Source organism: Andrena cerasifolii, chromosome 7, assembly GCF_050908995.1.
Source record: "Andrena cerasifolii isolate SP2316 chromosome 7, iyAndCera1_principal, whole genome shotgun sequence".
Lineage (NCBI taxonomy): Eukaryota > Metazoa > Arthropoda > Insecta > Hymenoptera > Andrenidae > Andrena > Andrena cerasifolii.
The window spans coordinates 12,132,645-12,152,841 of NC_135124.1; the positions used below are offsets into that span (position 1 = coordinate 12,132,645).

Consider the following 20,197-nt stretch of genomic DNA (forward strand, 5'->3'; position numbering starts at 1 on the left):
TTCGTACCTTCAACATTCCAAATCTCTAAAGCTTCTCTTTCTATACTTTGCGCATTCTAATTTCGGAATTTTTCACAGGTAGCCTAGCCTCTCTACGAGAAGGTTCACCCGCTGCAAATAATTTCATTCCTGTGTAATGTAGAATTTTTTAATAAACGTAGGGTAAAAAAATGTGGTAGACTACTAGCAGAGTACGGACGGTAGGTATTATTCTAACGAATCAAGAAAAGGGGAAATAAATTATTGCGCTATTGTTTCATGTTAAATGATATTTCGTATTTCCTTTTTGATCCCCCACTACCCATATTCTATACGGTTCTAGCGGCCTCTACATTATCGTTTGGGCGTATTGGGGTAGCCTAGTGTAACCACTGAGCCAGTCCAGTGCCTCCGTAGAAGCCGAAAGAGATTGGGGGGTTGGTTAACGTTGTACATACGTGTGCTCTGCCCCTCTCTCTTTCTCTCACTTTCTGTCAAACATCACACAGGTGCTCGCGCACAACGCACGCACCCGCCCGCAAGAAATCTCTGTTTCCCTCTTTCACGTAACGTGATTGTAGTGATGGTGCTGCGTGGCTCTGATCGTAACGACGGTGTGAGATTATATCTGCCTAAAGTAGAACATGCAATTTGGTGCAATGAGATTTGATAAAATTAGTGAACGTGGCGAGGAACGGTTTGCGCGGATTGCGTCTATTCTACGAGTGTATCGCGCTAGTGGTGGGACTCGTGCTGTGTGACCGACCGTCTGCGTTTATCACGAGTACGAATTTTCTTACAGACGGTTATTTCTCGTCTCTCGTCCAAGTCTTTCGTCTTTGACACTTGGACAAGCATGATTTTGAGAAATTGCAGTGTATCATAAGGCAGAGTGTACGCATCGCATTTTCGGGTGGTAAGCCCGCGGCAGAAGACGTTCAACAATCCTTTCCACAGCGTCACATCTCTTCGTTCCGGGTGCAGGTTTACGCACAAGTTTCCAAGCACCAGATGGTATTTAAATCTCGGATTGCTGGCCTGTCGCGAGGTATGTATTGACATAGAGTATATGCGTAAGAGAAGGCGGAGGTTGGTTAGTGACATATGTATATACATATGCATGTAGCTGGGGTAGTCCCTCGTTTCAAGCAACTCGAATGGGTGTGTTAACCCGGTTCAGTTTTGAAAGCAAATAGTCACAGCACCCGATAGTTACGTGCAAATAAAAAGGAACGACAGTACTTTTCCTATAAGTGAATTAATAACGTGTTCAGACGAGACGAGGTTTTTGGGTCGCGTTAAGATGGGTCCAGACTACTGATGTGCCTTCTTGCGGGGTGAGTGATGATAGGCTTGGTCATCAAGTTCGCACAGCCTGCGTGTACTGCGTGTAGACGGTAATTCTAAGCACCGAGCAATGAGCTGTCGTCGATTGATCGAGTATCGAGTACCGGGTACGTGGAACGAGGGTTCGCAGTGGCACATCCTGATCCCCCAGGAGATCAAGAAATGGAAGCAATAAACATGGTCACGGGCAGAAGTACGCGGCAGGAGCACGATGAGCCTAAGGGATGCGACTGATACGAGTAGTTTGGACCCACCTTTGAACAGTGCGTGCCGTGCAGGCCGTGCGTGTGGAATTTAGGGAAGGTGTCAGAGGTGTGGCAAGTTGCGCTTGTAGATATTTTTCCTCGATCTCTTCATAATCGGGACATTCTATTACTTACGCGTTCTACGGAAATGCAAACTTTTCGGTGTGCAAAATGCAAATCAATCCGAATCTTTCATATGTTTCTCAGTTGGTCTGGGATCACGGTTACGCGAAAAGACGTCGGTCATAGTCTTCCGCTTGAGTGAAAACTTGATTTTCTCTATCATATCGTTGCCATACATGTAAGCCCTACGCGCTATTTGACTTGGAAAAATTTGATAGGCTCAACATGGAAATTGCGCATCCTTACACAGGAGGTTAGTCCGTTAACAGTCCGTTGATGTGCAGAAACGGACGTTTATCGCTAGAGGCGCTACTATTGACCACCCTCCTATGTAATAGTACCTTTTCCAACCCTATTGCTTATCGCATCCACCTTTGCTATTCTATCCTATTCTTTTTTATATTCTCTTCAATTCTATTCTACTCTATCATATATCCTATCCTATCCTAGCATATCCTGGCATATCTATTCTTACAAAACGGATTCGATCACGGTCGATTTGTTCGATTACACCGTTCACTGATTCGCTTTCCCGCTAATTTCCAGTTGAGCTTCCCAGTTACAATACAGTTGATTAAGTTTGTGCGTCTAACGATCAGGATGTGTCTGATTACAGATGATCTTCAGGATCGAGTTTTCATGTGCTTCCTGTGCGTGGAATAGAGACTGACGATATGGTAAAGTTACCGTTGCCGCTATTAACGTTTCATTTACAATTCGACGGTAATCCAGTGAAACGTAAATATATATTCCTAGGATGCAGTATGGCTTCAGTACTTTGGCATGCTTCTGGGAATAGTATCGTCTCTCCGGCCTTTATCTTCTTCCTACTACTTTGTCCTCGCAACAGTACAGGTTAGTGGAAAGCAAGTATGGGTTTAACGCATCTAAATACATACAGTCGTAGTGCCACTGATTTTGTCATTTTGTGTTTTTGTATCTGATGGGTGTCGGGGATATATGGAAGGTGGTGCGTTCTTAACTGGCGATGAACATCGACATGCTTGTTGTCACACGATAATTGATGCTTTGCTATTTGAAAGAAAATCTCTACCACCCTCTAGTCTCGTCGCTAGAATCACCACCTCGCTATATATATACCACAGACATTATCTACGTCTCGCTGTCACTTTATAGTTATAGGGTAAACCAACCAGTAATTGACCGCATACCAGTGAATGACCATTAGGCAAAGAAATGTCAATTATAAATTTAAACATTATTATATGTTTATAAATGGAATCTAGTTGCACTTTTAATATCCTATATTTTTAGTTACGCGTATTAAGCAAACATTAATAAGTACAATTCTTATTAAAAGTATGCGGTTATTTACTGGGCCTCTACAAGTTTTGCATTTTATAATTGTTTTTTTTTTTAAATTATGATAAGAATTAGTAATTATTTTTATAGAAATTTAAAGAAAAATAAATTTAAATGCAATTTCATCAGTTGTTTTGTAGTAATACATAAATATATTCAAGTATTAATCTCAAAGGTGCAGAGATTCAACAGTTCGGTCATTCACTGGTTGGTTTACCCTACATAAGTATTATGCCAACTTGGCTTACCTGATCATATCGGTGACAGCTGAGAGACTAAAACAATCAAGTTTTAGTGAAACCCACAATACATATGTATGCTCACCTTCTTTGATGATTCAAGCATGAAAGGTGTTTGTTTCTCCACAGAGTGTGATCAAAAGTTTGTAAGCACTCCGGATGGTCCATTGAATGGAACATTTCACGCTCCGATGTTGATAAATCCTGATGGGATTTCCCGTCAGTGTGTCTATACGTTTCTCGCCGGTCCTTGGCAGCGAGTAGAAGTGGTTTTCACTTCGTTCGGTCTTCGAGGGAATCCACCGGCGTAAGTTTTCTTCCTGTGCGAACCACCCCCTGGTATCTACATATTTGTATACTGTATGCCTCCTTAATTATTGATTCACTCGCTCACTTGCTCATTTGCTCACAACGTGCTGCTCGTTTCCTTACTCGTGTTTGACAGTGGGGCTGCCATTGGAGAATTACCTGCGTAAGTGTTACATAATTTAATCATGCGCAAAGATGTTGCTTTAGTTGTTGGTTACCAATAAACTATGCGCAACTTTCCTTTCAGCTGTGTTCACGAGTATCTGGACGTGTATGCGGAAATACGGTCGGAAAATACTACCAAGTTGATCGAAACTCCATTCGGTGGACGGTATTGCGGTCCGATTCCGCCTCGGAGACGCGTATCCCTTTATCAAGGAATTGCCCTTAGTTTCTACACTGACAAAAATATCACGTTACCCAGCCTCTTCAGCGGCACCTACGTGTTCATCAATGCCTGTACGTTTTTCTCGCCTGTCCCCTTCTCTCTTATTTTTCGGCTGTCCTTCCGAAAGGGATCGGTGGCCGATCGAGATGAAACTTGGTGGGTGTTACGAGGGGTGTGGAAAGACCTCAAATATAAAATTTTAGCTTCGGCAATTAATGCGTTCAAAAGATAAAAGGGTAATTGTGCATAAAAGAGTACACCTTACAGATTTTTTTTTAATGACTTTACCACAGTCCCCCCTCTTAACAATATTTCTGTTGACTTACACCGACACAACGCATTCCACTTTCTAAATAGTCCCGGGTATTAGTATAGGTTGGAGCTAGATTAGCACGGGGGGCGCACGCCCGCTCGCGGGCGCGTAAAGCATGGTAGCGAACCGATGTGAGTTTGGCGATGCTAAAAATGAGTGGTTACAAAATTTAAAAAATAAAATATGGCAGGACGGGAGGGTTCCCGGGTAGGGGGCCTGCACCAAAGTCCAAAAAAATTTAAAAAAAAAAAATTAATAATAATTTTTTATTAATATTTTGGAAACTAATGAATACCCCAAGCTATAATTTTAAATTTAGGGTTCACACCCCCTCCCCCCAACCTCATCTCGATCGGCCACCGGTCCCTTTCGGAATAATATCTTATTTTTCTTCTTTCTTTTCCGGCTTTCCGGTTTTCTTGACACGACTACACTCGAGGAAATGTCAGAATGTCTGGCTGACAGTGAGTAGGTTGGTATAAACACGAGGAATTTTTTAACGTTGCTTGCAGCCGAATTCGAGGTGGGAACGCTCGCTCCTAGCACGCCATGCACTTTCACTGTAGATTCAGAGCACAGGCGTAGCGGTAACATATTATCTCCCACATACCCGGGATCATATCCGAAGGATCTTGGCTGCAGCTATCAATTTATCGGGAAACGTAGCCAACGAGTGCGCCTGGAATTTCGAGATTTTGATTTGTTCTTCGGAGGTCCACAGTACGTAATATGTACATCAGCATTTCTCTACACTTACCCTATGTAAGCTATGAAAATTTTTTCAACCTGAATTTATCAATCTCGTTCTGCAGTTGTCCGTTGGACTATGTAAAAGTGTATGACGGTATGGATAATACGTCCGCTGTAATTGGAACGTATTGTGGTCAGCAACGAAATTTAGTATTGTATTCGTCGGAGTCCAGCCTATTTGTATTGTTCGTTACGCTTCAACGTACAGCCAACACACAGAATCGAGGATTCAAGGGGATATTTGAATTCTCGGAAAGTTTCGTCAAGTTAGGTGAGTCGAAACGTTTGCACAACTCTTGATTCAATTCCCCTATGCAATTTAACGTACCAAGTACATACATACCTATGAAGGTACGAACAAACGGTGTGCCTACAACCTACATATTGTATTGGCTGTATTTACGTATGTATATGTGCGTTTTTTTTGTTTTTTGGCTGCCTTAACGTATGCATATGTGCACACGTGTACGTGTGCGTTCGTATGTGTACTTGTACGCGCTCGTCTCTTCGCCTACTCATTGTCAGACTTCATAACCGCTTACAAGGGTGAGCACATCCGAGGTTCGGAATGTGATCAGAAGATTTTAAGTAAAAAGGAGTCTTCCGGACACGTCGTTAGCCCAAACTATCCATATCCATACATACCGAAGGTTGTATGCCGGTATTTCATTTATGGAATGCAAGATGCTCAGCATCTCGAGCGTGTTCGATTAGACTTCATGACGTTTAACATACTAAAAAATAAGACGAGCCCAGAGTAAGTGTATTTACAATATTTAAACGTAATTAGATTACACTTTACAGTATATATTGTAGTAATGAATAGTTAAAAAACACGCATTGTCCGTAGTGGCAACTGACAACTATGTTATTACGCTTCTTTTATTCTTACCCCCCGTCTAGTGCGTCCTGTACCGATGGATACTTGAAGTTATATCTAAAGGGCCAAGAGGCAACGGATTCTTACGACAAATTTGATCACGAACTGTGTGGGTTTGCGAGCACGCCAAGTCAGGTGGTTAGTGATGGGCCGAGGCTAGTCATGGTGTTTAGTAGCGGAGAATCCCAGGGGCAGGGTTTTAAAGCACGGTGAGAACAAGAGAAAATAAATGAATTCTGTAGTGCATTGAATACCCCACTTCCGATGTCTATATCTTCTATATTTTTGCGAATTTGAGCCAGCCAATTTTCAGGAAACATTCATGACATATCAAACACTGAAAATAAAGAAACAAAAAAATTTGGTCTTTTTGACATATTTCGGTATATGCCCCTTAAATGTTTAAAAAATAGCCCTCAAATCTTTTGTTTGACATATTTTTTAATTTAATCAACAACCAGGAGGATATTATATAAAATCGACTTTGAGAGCTGTTAAATATTTATTTAAATGTTTAAGGGCACAGGGGCACCTTTTCCCGTTATCCGATCGGGCTCAAACATCACGCAGATTTTTTTTTATTATTTGGAACTATTCTGGAGGGTGCCCCGAAGAAAATCTTGAAAAAAATTTGCCAAGAGTAAATAAGAGCCAATCTAGTGTACATACATACTTAAGCGCATTCGTGCTTCCCCTTATACCTAGGTACAATTTTGAAACGGAATACAAGATACCAGGTACAGCGGCACCTGATGGAAGCTGCACATTCACATACCGCAGTTCCTCTCGCAAAAAAGGAGACTTTAATTCTCCACGACATCCTAGCAATTATCCGAGCGACACAAATTGCACGTATTTCTTCCTGGCGACGCCAAACGAGCAAGTTACCTTGATATTCGACTACTTTAAGGTTCGGACGAAAAACACAAACTTGACGGATGGTCATTACGGGTGAGCTACCTACGCTTATGTGTGGGTGATGAAGCAACCCACCGTCTCCACTTGTATTCGACTGTTTGCAGGGTCGACATTTGCCAGGACGACTGGCTGGAAATATACAACATGTATCGAGACAATACAGAGAAATTAATAGGTAGATATTGCGGCAGCACAGCTCCCGGACCAGTGGAGTCGAATCTCGGCGCTCTTGGTTTAAAAGTGATCTTGCACTCGGATTCCGAGCTCGTTTACAGCGGCTTCAAAGCTCGGTATACGTTCGAGGTGGCCAAACCTATTTTCGGAGGTATCCATGACAAGTTGTAGTCTAGATCGGTAGATAGATTGATGATCTCGATCGCTTATGAGGAAATTCAACGTTCGACTGATTCGGCTTCCCTTCCCTATCTCCTTGTCCCCGTTTCTTCTTTACAGATTGCGGCTCGAATATAAGCAGCTTAAATTACGGAATCATCGCTAGTCCCAATTTCCCTAATAAATACGACGGACCGGCGAGAAACCACGCTAGCAAGACCTGCAATTGGTTTATAAGAGTACGACCGAATCAACGAATACTCTTAAACTTTGAATTGTTTTCTGTGGAGGGTGACCAGGCAGGTACATATCTACATACGTCACCACATCTCTCATCTACTCCCTTAATTACATCTCTACATAGGAGTTTTTTCTCCTGTAACTCCTATAGCTCGTGGTTGTCCAGCTGCAGTGCTACGCATGTGGTACTCCACATCTACGACGCCTGTCGAACTCTGCGGCGTTAAAACCCCGGAAGTCAAATGGGTTTATCTTTCCGAGGATAACAACATGCGCCTTAGGTTCGTTGCACTCTCTCTCTCTCTCTCTCTCTGCCCCCATTTTGCTCAATTTGCCCCCACGTATTTTTCTTACGCGACAAAGACTATCCACGCACAGTGAAAAAGTACCATACTGATCACGGTTGTTGCCTTTTCTTTTGTCTCTTCTTTCAGCTTCATACTAGCCGATAAAGCGGTAGGACAGCAAGGGTTTAGAGCGACATGGACCGAAGTAAGCACAAACACCGATTGCCAGAATCAATTTTTGTGCAATCAAAGTAAATATTGCATTTCGGAATCGCTCCGATGTAATGACATATATAATTGCGGCCCAGCTGATACTTCAGACGAGGAAAACTGTAAGTTTCGTAAACGTTAGAAACACCGAAAACAAGTCCTTACAAGCAGTGTGGTTGGTTTCTTCTTCTCTTTTCCTTCTTACTCTACTCTTACTCTTACTCTTTGCTTCTACGATTGTTATATCTACATGTCTACATAACTAGACATACGCATATCCACACATATACATATACCCAGATACACATATTCACATATGCTGATATACGTATGCGTATGCAGATCTCCACTATAAACTATACTCCAATCTAACGAGTATGTAATTCTTTCGGATCGTTCAATAGACAGTATGTTCTACAAATTCCTCGAGCGTATTCTCTTCTTGTACTTTAATACCTTTAAATCGATCCTTTACGACTTACGTGTATACATATATGTATGTATGTATTTATGTGTACACACACATATATATATACACACACATATTACACATACACGTACATATACGTATCATGTATACATATAATATATAAAATATATGCACATGTACGTACGTGTCACGCGGGCGTATATGTTTGCATCATGTACTACATATGTAAATATACTTAATAGAATGATAGGATTGAAAGACGTGACTGGTTCGGTAGAAATAGGACTCGCGTTCGGGAGATGGGTTTCCCCTTATCTTCCTTTATCGTAAGGAAAATATAATAGCACCCGCCGTGGTACAGTTTAAGCGGTTTGCGAGTTACATAATTTGAGAAGAAAATACGTGTTTGCTAGTCAAAATTGGTAGATACTGCATGATACAAAGCATGCGCGACCGGGTTCACCTAACTGAAAAATCCAAGTAAAACGCATTCTACTCCGTTCTGGAGCAGTTTACTGGACGTACTCGAGTTTGAGTCGAAGCTCGCGTTATGTGTACCTCCAGTTATATATGTATGTATGTATGTATGTCGAAATGATATTACATATCCGACTCGTGGCAAACAAAAGAAATTGAGTCATAATGCTACTCGAGGACTTGTACAAAAGTATGTACAGAATTATTGTAATGTGCTAGGTAAGTAGTATGTAGCTGGTTGTAGAGGGGAGAGAATGAAGGGATCGAGTGGATGAATGACTGTGTGTGGTGTCGCAGGTGCAGCATCAGCCCCATTGTCGCCAGCACTGGCTGGAGTCTCTGCCATGCTTCTTCTCTCTCTGTGCTTTGTGTTCGTGGCCATCTGAGCCCCTCATGAAGCTTCCGACGATCCGGCATGTTATGATCTCCCCTACCACGTGAGTTCACTCACAGTATTGCACATCTACCGTGTTTAGTTTTTACACGTAAACACGTATGTATGGACTAGCGTAAAATTATATCTGCGCTGCTTTGTCGCTCGCGAATGTCGACGATTCGGTAAACGCGGATAGTCGTTAATCGTTTTCGTCCAAAATATACGCCAGTCTTGCCATCGAATCATTTAACTGCCGCTCCGACAGCTCTTCTATCTTATATGTATTTCTAACTAATAACGCGCACCCGGCAACCACAACATTCCATTGATTTCACGCGAATCGCGAATGTTTAGAAATATTGGCCTGCCCCGTGTCGATGTTTCTTTTACCTTTCACTACAGAAATCCGCAAAGAAACGCATGATTACGATGAATGCAAGTTTCTTCATATAAATAGCATGTTATTTCTCTCCCTGTAATGTCTATTTCACAGGCACTCTGTCAACTACCATTTACATATTCCGCATTCGGCAACATGCAACTTTCGTTTTTTTCCTTTCGAAATTCCAATCACGAACTGACCATTCGCCCCGCGTTATCTTCGATAGCTGTTTCAATTATTTTTCTTTTTCCTTTCAAGTCTACTTAGAATGCGCCAACTATTACTCGCATAAATTATTTTGTAAATCGAGAAGATTAGCGATTCAGTGATTCTTTGTTAATGTAAAACATACGTGTTGTTATTGGGCCGCGAAGCATTTAGATTTGAAAAGATCGCGAAAGGGGGGAAGGAAATGCGTTGATGAGCTGAGAAGTCAGGCTAGGTCGGGTCGGTGAAAGCGAAGCTTATCGGTGGTGGGAAGGGGTTGGGTTTAGCGATGCCGATGGCGATGGCGATGACGATGGCGATAGCGATAGCGATGGTAATCGGGGTGGGGATCGCGCTCGTGCGTCGCTTCGGTTTCGTGCGGTTGACAGTGACCGATTGTATTTCAGGTGATACGGATGTTGTGCGGACGGATAACTACGGAGTGGTCGCGGGGTATGTCGCTGGTGCCATGCTGGTAGCAGTGATCGTTTGTTTCTTTTACCATCGAAAACTTAAAAGACGAGTGCAAACGGTGCATCTAAACAACCTGCGTCAGCGCGTAGACGAGAATTACCGATGTTGCCATCATCATCATCATCATCACCATCATCATCATCAGCAGAAGCAGCAACAACACCAGCACCAGCATCCGGACCAGGCGAACGACTTCGATCAAAGATACCAGCTAGAGACATCGGCAAGTCCGGCGAGCGATAGCGAAGCCGAGCAGGTCTACGCTGAGGAAGCAAGTAGCTTGGACAGTGCTTGATAACGCGTGCTTGTCCGATAACTGGTTGGTTTTCTTTTTCCCCGTCGTCGTCGTCGTGGTCGTCGTCGATGTGCCGGCACACATAGTTCGATGGTGTTTAATACACAGAAGGATGGTCGGAACTTGCTAGATGTGTAGCGAAATTCGGGAGGATACGCAGATTCACCCACCATTGTGTTTCATCGAATATTGTATGTCAGGCTATTGTCATTCGATACGTATCGGTATGAGAAGCTTCTTTCTGTAAACGTCCTAACTTTTAGTTTCTCGTTGAAATCGCGCGAGTTACGGGATCACCATGCTCGGCATACTTTATACGATATAATAGTACATACATAGTTGTGTCGCCGACGTTTTATAATATTATGTACGTACAAGTTTTGTAAACATGCGTGATGCCCGCACCCGATATATCCGTTAACGGTGGCAATGTTGTGTCGAACATGATGCGCTTAGCAAAACATCTGCCAAGTTAGTGAATTCTAGTGGGAGTTTCAGTTGAGTCGATTAAGTAAAAGTAAGGGAAAAAGTAACGGTATGTTTAGCTGTAGTGTAAACGTCGGCAATAATCTTGACTATTTAAAAGTGTTCTTTCGACGATCATTTCGTGAAGGTTGAAGTCAAGGACGTTGAGTAGGTCCGGGTTAGGTAATCGGTGCGGTTGTTCTCGGTGACACCGCGAAACTCTTGTTACTGGGATAGAACGTGAAATATATTTGTTACACCGCGTTAACTCGATTCGTTGTTGTATGGTGGTTGTTGTTGTTGTTATTGTTGCTGCTGCTGCTGCTGTTGCTGCTGCTTCTGCTTCGTAGCTGTCATCGGTACATTTAGTTCGTATCCCGCAACCTGTCGGTATCGTACATGGTAAATATCGCTTTAAGGTAACTCTGTTTTTTGGTGCTTGACATTTCTATAGATGTATTTCTCGCAGTCGTGTTCCACGAGTGCCATTTCCTCGTTGTACCGGGGCCCGATCGCATAACGACTAACGATTATCGACTATGCATTGTCTTTTTAACCGACTTCAAAAAGGAGGAGGTTATAGATTCGACCCGTATGTATTTTTTTTTATCCCCGCATAACTCCTCAGCATATGGACCGATTTTGATGATCTTTTTTTTATTCGAAAGAGGGCGATGCCCCGGTGGTCCCATCCTACACTGCATCAACATTGGCCCAATATTTTGCCAGTTCTGGTTAATAATATAGACTATTGTTTATCATGTTGTGTCAATATATATAAAACTAAACAGTTAAAAATGAAAAAATTAAAAAAAATTTAAAACCGACTTAAAAAAAAATAAAAATGCACTAAAAACTAAAAAATAATTTTTCTCTTGCTTAATCTACGACTCTCATATTTTTTAAGTCGGCGCCTCATCATTTGGACTATAAATCTGGTGCCGACTTAAAAAATACGAGAGTCGTAGATTAAATAAGAGAAAAATTATTTTCTACTTTTTAGTGCATTTTTATTATTTTTAACTCGGTTTTAATTTTTTTTTAAATTTTTTTTCCACTACGAAGCAGGTGTGTATCGTAAAAATGTTTTATACGCTTAAACGCGAAAGTGTAGCACATTCGGTCCATCCATGTTGAAACGCCAATCGGTTGAGCCTTATGAACGCATAATTACCGCGTAATTATAACTGCGTTTACGCGAGTGTGACACGATCCTTTGTCGAATGCGTGATGTAATATATGGTAATAGCTTACCCAGGTTTATACAGTCGGGCATGCTCACCATTTCCCTCCTCCTTGGACACCTTTCCATCACCTCCACGAATATCTTGAACATTACCTCACTATTCTGTATGAACGCTTGTAACAAGCGTGTTATTCGCGTACGTTTATTAGATATATGCGCGTCTAGTGACATGTGCACGTATTAGAGGGAAAGGAATATACGTAAGAGCGTAGGGGTGAACTGGTGAGATTGCATGGTCGAGTGATACTTGCGAACGGTTTCAAGTGCATTTCGATATCGAGATACACCCCCGTCGTTTGCGACTCAGTTGCAATATCAACGAAAGAGATAATCGGCGGGGGTGGGATTTTTCTACATCTAGCCGCGCTGTGTTCAGTTTCCCTAACGTATCCTATATAATAAGACGCTTAAGGTGGATGTTCGTTTGTTAGCAAAATCTTTCCAGAGGCTTTGTTTTCGTACTTTCCGGTGACCTACAAGGTTCAGATTCGGCATGAAGTTTCCTCGGCGCCCAAAGATGCCGTAAAAAATCAAAAGCCTGGAAAATTCGATAATGGGTAGAAAGACGAAGCGAGACAATGTATCAGCTTTCTCTCTTTCGTAGCCGACGGTAACTTCGTGTCGACTCTTTCGACCTCGCTCGCTCACGAGTTCTCTCACTCTCGACCGAAGGATTCCAAAAAGTGGTAGAGATACAAACGCGCGCTCAACGCAGAGTCGAAATGCGCCCTTTATTTGGGCTCTCATGGAGGCAAACGAAAAGCGTTGTAAGAGTGAATATGCTCCACAAATTTCTTTGATTCGGGGTCTTTGTCACACATTAGTTGTTGTAATAATATCGAGAATTATTTCGTTTCTAGGGTGGGGGGGGTCTCAAATGTCGGTGGGCAGTAAGTCTGGGCACGTATGCGACTTAGGCCCCTCGAAATGCCCTTCAGGAGACCAATTAGACAGGTACAGACACCCTTCTTATACGCAAAAGTTGTAAAATTTCGTATTTCGCAGCGAAAATTGTTTCTAGGAGAGTTTCCAACAAAAATTGTGGTTGTCTTACGCGTCTTATTATATAGGATAGTAATGCCTGGCGAGAACAGGCTAAAAAACTAGTACAACATATTGTACGTCACGCTTAACACACATCGCGCGACATGTTCTTGACTTCTAGATAACGATAGATCGATGCGAAGCGTTACAATTCGAAAACGATGCACACGAGACACTTTGTAGGGCATTCGGAACTGCGTTTCCCGACGAATGTGCAAGTTTCGCACAAAACTGGAAAATATTCCGATTTCACCGCACCGAATTGTCTATTGACTATATTGTTTCTGTCGTACGAGAAGGTCTGATTCTTGCGTCGATCTACGGATCGAGTCTCGGCCAATCTCTCGTATAGTATGTATAATTATTGCTATTACGGATAACCGAAGCTCGATCGTGTGCTCAAAGCAATGTGTCAGACCAAGCAAGTAGGAAAAATATATTTGAACCAACGTCGAGCCCCATCAGTTGAGGGCAAACACGAAATTATAGAGAACAGAGATGAGAAAGAGCGAAAATTTTACTCCTAGTAGAATGAACCGCGTTCGCGCGGTTTCCACGCTACGTTAGGCTCACCAGACGCATGTAACCGTATTTCATGAAAAGAAATTGTAGCAAAAGATGACAAGACAAGGGCGAGAGGAAAGGGAAAGAAATTGTCTGCAACGCGGTACACTCGTACCGTTTTCACTCCGCCACAGTCTACCTACAAGCCTACAACGATACGGTTTATTTATTATGTACATGTGTATATACTTTTTTTCGTACCCTCGCGTTTCTTAACGCGGTGCATAGACGCATAGATGCATAGAGATAGATTTAGGAGAGGACTCACTTTCTACCCGCCATCGGTGATACCGCGTGCGTGCAGAAACTGCACGGACACCAACACCAACATATTTACATATAATATACATAAATAACTGTTTGACTGCCGCCGTGCCGCAAGGCTCTATCGAGCCTAGCAGGCCATTTCGCGTACATATGCTCATATGTATGTACTATATTCGCTACTAACGGGGAAAGTATTGTTCACCATATTGCCATACTTCTTTCTAACCGTATAATTGAGAAATTATATCGTTTAGTGTGTACAGTGTAAATTTATTCTGCAATTATGTTACACAGTTATAATGATTTGGAGTCGGAGGATATTAGCCTCTTACGGAAACTCTGTATAAACTCATTATGCAACGATAGTCATCAATAATATTATTAACTTATTATCTTTAAAAGAATATTAAAAATCTATTCAGTTTATGGACCAAAAACCGCTATAGCTATTTAGCCATGAAATGTATCAACTATAGCATCTGACTCTGTATCTTTGTCTTCTTCTAAATAGCCCCCCACCTGCTCTACCGCACTTTCTGTAAAACCTCCGCTATTTATTCTTTATTTGCATGTGCAAGCCAAATTATAAGCCGGATTTACGCGAAGGGTGTGTTGGAATAATGTGATGCAAGCGCAGAGTATTCAAAAAGTAGAAAATTTTATTAGTAAACTGGTAACTTTAAAGATTACACGCCGCAGACACGGCGGAAAGCATAATATCGTTCAGTTTCTTCCCGTCACTGTCAAACGAAATAATAAGAGAAAGACGTAACGAAACTCGATATATGTACAATGTAGGTACATCGTATATCGTTAAGGTATAAGCACTGTAAGCGTGATGTCGGTGATTTTTCTTACAAAACCATACAGAATAGAGGTTTCGTTTGAACCACTTTCGATACTTTTAAACCACTAATAAAACGAAGGAGGAGTAGGGTGAGAAGCGAAGGAAGGGGGGATGGATGAATGTGTGGATGTAAGGGGACGAGTAAGGGGAATGTTGAGGCAGAGGAATAGAGGGGCAGAGTACTACATACATACATACGTACATTCATACATACATACATCCATGCATACATACACACACGGTTACACTTGCACGTACTGTTCATCGTCGGTATCTCCATTGCCGATCGATTCCGTAAAATTCTCCAACTGCACCCTTTCGTAATCGGAGTTGAACAAATGTTTCTTCACCTTTTCGTATCCATCTAGATCTATTTGGGATTGATAAGCGTTCACTTGTTCGTACGGTGGCTCTTCGGTGCGGTTCACGCTCATGTATTTAACGCTCTCGTAATTAGGATCTCCGTGATTGACCGACTCGTAGTTGGGATCGGTGTCACTGTCACCGGGACGGCATACCGACGCATAATTCGGTTCTCCTGAATCGTGCGGCATACTCTCGTAATTAGGCTCAGAATCCGTGTCCTGGTCCGTATCGATTCTTCTCCTTAACCTGACCTTTTCATAACCGGGATCCTCGCTGCTGGCGTTACTCGTTTGCCTCTGCTGCTTGAACGACACAAAATCTGTACTGTTCCGCCTGGATACCGAGTCGGAGCCGAGGCTAGTGCTCGCCCGATAATCCACTTTATCTCCGGCCGAACGCTGCGGACGCAACACTTCGTAGTTGGGATCACAGGGCACGCGGCACATCGCATTCTTTTTTGAGAGATCGGAGCCGGAGCTGACCGCTTCGTAGCCATGATCGGCTACCGAGGTCGACTCTTGAGGCTGGTCCTCGATTCTAGGCAACGTCGGCACGTCCGCTTCCGGTTGGATAGTACCGACGGAACTGTTGGACGTAGTACAGTATTGCGCGACAGAATCTATCTCTTTTTTTTGCACTTCCGTCGAGTCATGACTAGACCAGGAAGTTCTATTTATCTCGACCAGACTCAGCTTCCTGCACGAAGCAATTACAATCTCGGGATGCAGACCAGCGTGAGAAATTGGATGCGCCTCTGTTTGCTCCTCTACGTCTTTCTTCTTCTTCATTACCTTCGCGTACATGTCTTCCAAAGATTTTCCACTGGACAAGGCCGTCTTGGATCGCTCGTCCGTCTTCGTTCTCTTATCGATCGACGCGTATATATCCGTGGAACCTTCGGGCGGGGGTGGCAAAGGGGAATTAGCTTGACGCTTCTCCGGTTTCGGTGATGCAGGGTTTACTATGGAACTGTTTGCACTCGAGGATGAGGCTACAGCGGAAACCAATGAACATTGTATGAAATGAACATTGTGTGAATGTTTCGTGCGATATGAGAAATACGTAGGTAGCGTAGGAATATTAACTGTTGGCTTGCTTACCTTGTCTGGAGTGAGCGTGCGCGACGTAACGTAAACTGTCGACACTCGGTGGTTGCGGAGCAGGATGGACTTCGTCGGAACGCGACGGAGCTCGAGAAGATAACGTTTGTTCGCTTTGCACCGTGCGCTGGGCCTCCGCCATCGTTGGTTGTATCTGAGCGTACGTTTCGCTACCGCTAGTGTATACTTTGTCCTGTTCGTCGATCGCAGCATACATTTCGTCTGTTGGAGGGAGCAGAGAGAAAACAAATATCGCTGGTCAGAATGTAGTCGACCATTTTACGATGCTACTACTGTATACGATCTATGATCTACGTATACATGTATATGTACCAGAATCATCGGACACGGTCGCGTAATGTGGATCCGTAAGCGGCCGAATGGGCTGGTTTTGGCGACAAATTGTCTTCGTCTGCGCGATTATGTTAGCGAGAGGCTCCCTCACGCTTATGCTCGTGTACCCTTCTGCGAAGAAGAAAAATATAATATTCCGTGGATAGTTGCAACCGTTCGGGCTCGCAAGCTGCATTTGCCAGGTACAGGAATGCTCACTCGAGTCTTGGGAGTCTCCGCTGAAATGCTGCTGCGGACTATTAGATTGAGCAGTCGGCTGGAGCAGTTGGAGCGGCTGAGATGGCTGGGGCAGTAGCATTAAAAGCGGCGGTGTCATATAAGGTAAATCTTGATTAGCCTGTATACCACCAGATATGGCGTTTGCTGCTTGGATATCGCAGGGAACAGCGTCGGCGGAGAGGAGGGAATTGTGTGACGACGATCGACGAGTTCTCGGTGGAGCAACTGGATTTCCACTAGCTTGACTCGTTGATGTGGATGGTTTCTCGATATCGATCCCTTGTTTAATATTATTCCTGCAACGTTAATAGCAAGTTACACACACACGCACACATTTCTTCAGGAGTGGGTGAAATTGATTTCGAAATAAGGGCCGTACTTAAATTACATAAGGGTAATTTTGGCGATTTCTTACCCCCTCCCTCCTGCAGTATAAGAATTCGTAAGATTTTATATTCCACCCCCTCCCCCTCCGTCCTTACGTAATATTTTTGATATTGCATTTTTTCATTTATTAGAATTCTTTTAAAGGTTTATATAATTCATTTAACTTGGTTTCGGGTGTACGATGAAACATTGTTTTTTGAGCCACTCATATTGAAAATTAGGTGAAAAAATATTACATAAGACGCTACCTGACTCCCCTTTGTAAGAAAACGTAAAAAATTGACGACCCAAGGGCTTACGTAATTTAAGGACGACTCCTAATGTAAACAAAATTCCATCTATTACCTATTTAATTGACTAGTCTCAGTCTTTTGAACGTTCTGAAGTTGAGCATACGGGTGTTCACCTGGAACAAAGAGAATAAACGGAACGGGAACGTTTAAGAGTGAAATAAGAATCGCGAGGAAGCCTGATACTATTATACATAGCTCCGGTACGCACCGTTGTCAGAGTTGGAAGACGCAAATCTTGAATACTGAGAAATAGAGTTCTCTCGAGTTAAAGATTTCTGTTGGGCAACTTCCTGTACTTGCTGCTCCGATACTTGCTCGTCCACGCCTGCGTTAAGCACGCAGCACAGCATTGTCATTGACATCGACATGGGCAAGATTTATGAGAATGGTGGATGTATCAGCAAATTGTTCTTACCTGTATTCTGTACTGTAGCATAGAGCTCCGAGTGATCGCCAATTGCTTCTGTAGTTTCGTAGATGTCTTGAGATATGGGTTTAGCTGTACCCTTACGCCCTTTCTCCTTGTCTTTTGGAATATCTGGAAGACTTCTATTGGCACCAGTTGTCCTACATATACGACATAAGAGCACGTTAGATATCGGGTGCAAGATTTTGCATTTAACCCTTTGTTGATACTCTGGGTGTGAGCCACCCATAAGCTGATTTTGACGCTCTGTACCTTCTATATGCAAAATGATTGCCTTTTCTCCAAAGCTGACTTACAAACTATTTTTTCTCTCAAAATATTATATCCGAGCAACAACTCTGTAGATTTTTAGCTTCTAATATTGAAATTTGTAAAAGTTACAACTATTTAAAGATTTTCTTCGTTTTTTCTCGACTTGTAGTAATCTAAATTTTTTTTACAAAAACTGTGGCTAAATTTCAATAAAAAAAACTATTGGAATATATTCTAGAGACCTTAAAACTGATCCATGATTTTTTTTACGACGATTGGATTCTTCAGATGTTAATGGCAGTTATTCAAACATTGCTCTGGGTGTGAACCATCCAGGTATGTCAAAGTTCATCGAAAAATGAGGTGCGTCAACGAAGGGTTAAAGTGCTTGGATGCTGTGTAAAAGAACGCGATAGCAACCTTTTTCCACTGTCGCTGGCATCTTGCGTCACTGCGAGCGACACATCTGTTGTTGGAATTCGATCGAAGCCCTCGTTTTCAGAATTGTTTAACGTTACCATACCCGAAAGGCCAAGAAACTCATTCCTATCAAAGGAGATTACGACCAAACATGTACATGTAAATAAGAAGATATACAACAACAGTTTTAGCCCTAATTCTGCGTAATCCTTACTGCTACATATGAATCCGCTTGTTTACATAATATTAAGATACATTCATCATTGTAATTACTTATTCTCATTACGACGGCAGCTACAAATGCAAGCAACGATTAGACCAAGAAATGATAGCAATGCTCCAACAGAAACGACCCAGTAACACCAGGCATCTTCTTCCAAGAAAGGGCTTATCATGTTATAGTAGGTATTTTACGAGTATCCTATAAAGTAGGAGGAAGATTAAACACTGAAATCTAATGCATCTTTTAGTACCATAGTGCAATAGAACTTACCTTCCAATCGAGTCATTGTTAGAAAGAGCGAACTCGCGTTGCCTGTGATATTTTATCGAGGTAATAGTTTTGTTGCATCTCTATGAATGCAAGGTAGTTACTGTGGAAGTAATGTGCACTCAAAGGTAAAGGCAAGTAGATCGTTTTTAACTTGTAGTTTTATCTCTCTACATTAACCATTGAAGATTATTTACTACTTTGTTCTGTCTCTGCTACACCTCCCCCTCTCAGAAACCACCCACCCACCCACCCACTCGTTCACTCGTTCACTCATGCACTCGTTCACTCAGTCATGTGAATCCCCTGCTGTTGTATGACATTTTTAATAATGAAGTTAGGAAATATGTTTCTTCTGGCATCTAGAACGTTTGTGTATACCATTTAGCAGGAAGTAGGCGTTGCATGTCCGGCAACTGATCGAAAGCAATCTTAAGCATCTTGTATCGTATTATTCGTATACGGATTTGCTACATGTATGTATTGCACTTTTTACCGATTTTCAGTCTGCAAAGAAAACCTTGACAAAGAATTTACAAAAGTATTTGGAGAGATAAGGACACTGGTGTGTACGATGCATACGAACGGTGCATCAAGCGGCCTTTATACTACCTCGGTTGAATATAGTGTGACGTATAAATAGTTACGGTTACGTTCAAATCAGTCGAAACAGAAGCATCAAGAGCGAAACGTTGTTTTTAACATGGATCTACATACGTACGTGCTTTCGCATCGATCTACCGATATGTTACACATATATATATATACTTATGACATACGATCCACGAAATAAGGTTACGTTACTAATGCACACCGTGTGCATTCACTGTAACTACATGACTGATTGGAACTGAGACTCAGTTACTCAGTGCTGATACTTCTGATCAGTTGGTCACTCCACCCACACACGCGTGCTTTGCGATTCTCGATT

At 42.4% G+C, this 20,197-nt stretch overlaps 2 protein-coding genes across 16 annotated transcripts; one reads left to right on the forward strand and one right to left on the reverse strand.

The window, feature by feature from the left end:
• The first annotated feature begins 438 nt into the window (after positions 1-438).
• On the forward strand, positions 439-12,626 carry LOC143371612 (tolloid-like protein 1). Of its 8 annotated transcripts, XR_013086075.1 has the most exons (17): positions 442-1,027; positions 2,311-2,371; positions 2,451-2,549; positions 3,386-3,563; positions 3,702-3,728; positions 3,813-4,024; positions 4,779-4,986; positions 5,079-5,287; positions 5,542-5,773; positions 5,920-6,105; positions 6,602-6,847; positions 6,919-7,139; positions 7,268-7,450; positions 7,539-7,668; positions 7,822-8,006; positions 9,089-9,228; positions 10,164-10,306. XR_013086075.1 is itself a non-coding variant. In XM_076816950.1 (16 exons), exons 3-16 carry the CDS (start codon positions 2,459-2,461, stop codon positions 10,523-10,525), a joined length of 2,670 nt encoding a protein of 889 aa, XP_076673065.1. In that variant the 5' UTR covers positions 439-1,027; positions 2,311-2,371; positions 2,451-2,458; the 3' UTR covers positions 10,526-12,626. The 8 variants fall into 8 exon arrangements, 7 of the variants coding, with proteins under 7 accessions (XP_076673065.1, XP_076673072.1, XP_076673069.1 ...); XM_076816950.1 differs by lacking the exon at positions 9,089-9,228 and having other exon boundaries at positions 439-1,027; positions 10,164-12,626; XM_076816954.1 differs by lacking the exons at positions 442-1,027; positions 9,089-9,228 and adding an exon at positions 1,130-1,316 and having other exon boundaries at positions 10,164-12,626.
• Positions 12,627-14,750: 2,124 nt separating this feature from the next.
• Positions 14,751-20,146, reverse strand: LOC143371613 (uncharacterized). Of its 8 annotated transcripts, none has more exons than XM_076816964.1 (11): positions 19,988-20,146; positions 19,270-19,369; positions 19,050-19,197; positions 18,777-18,902; positions 18,093-18,244; positions 17,886-18,002; positions 17,730-17,790; positions 16,977-17,293; positions 16,758-16,889; positions 16,425-16,646; positions 14,751-16,315 (listed from the first exon to the last, which is right to left on the reverse strand). In XM_076816964.1, the coding sequence occupies exons 3-11, from the start codon at positions 19,169-19,171 to the stop codon at positions 15,201-15,203; spliced, it is 2,364 nt and encodes a 787-aa protein (XP_076673079.1). In that variant the 5' UTR covers positions 19,172-19,197; positions 19,270-19,369; positions 19,988-20,146; the 3' UTR covers positions 14,751-15,200. The 8 variants fall into 8 exon arrangements, with proteins under 8 accessions (XP_076673079.1, XP_076673078.1, XP_076673076.1 ...); XM_076816963.1 differs by having other exon boundaries at positions 19,270-19,682; XM_076816961.1 differs by having other exon boundaries at positions 19,270-19,773; positions 19,879-20,146.
• Positions 20,147-20,197: the final 51 nt, after the last annotated feature.

Coding starts and splice junctions, on each gene's coding strand:
- LOC143371612 (XM_076816950.1), top strand. CDS start 2,459: ATGGCTTCAGTACTTTGGCATGCTTCTGGGAATAGTATCGTCTCTCCG. Junction 2,550..3,385: donor TTGTCCTCGCAACAGTACAG/GTTAGTGGAAAG, acceptor GTTTCTCCACAG/AGTGTGATCAAAAGTTTGTA. Junction 5,774..5,919: donor AAAAATAAGACGAGCCCAGA/GTAAGTGTATTT, acceptor CCCCCCGTCTAG/TGCGTCCTGTACCGATGGAT.
- LOC143371613 (XM_076816964.1), bottom strand. CDS start 19,171: ATGATAAGCCCTTTCTTGGAAGAAGATGCCTGGTGTTACTGGGTCGTT. Junction 18,903..19,049: donor TGCCGTCGTAATGAGAATAA/GTAATTACAATG, acceptor CTCCTTTGATAG/GAATGAGTTTCTTGGCCTTT. Junction 18,003..18,092: donor TGCTACAGTACAGAATACAG/GTAAGAACAATT, acceptor TGCTTAACGCAG/GCGTGGACGAGCAAGTATCG.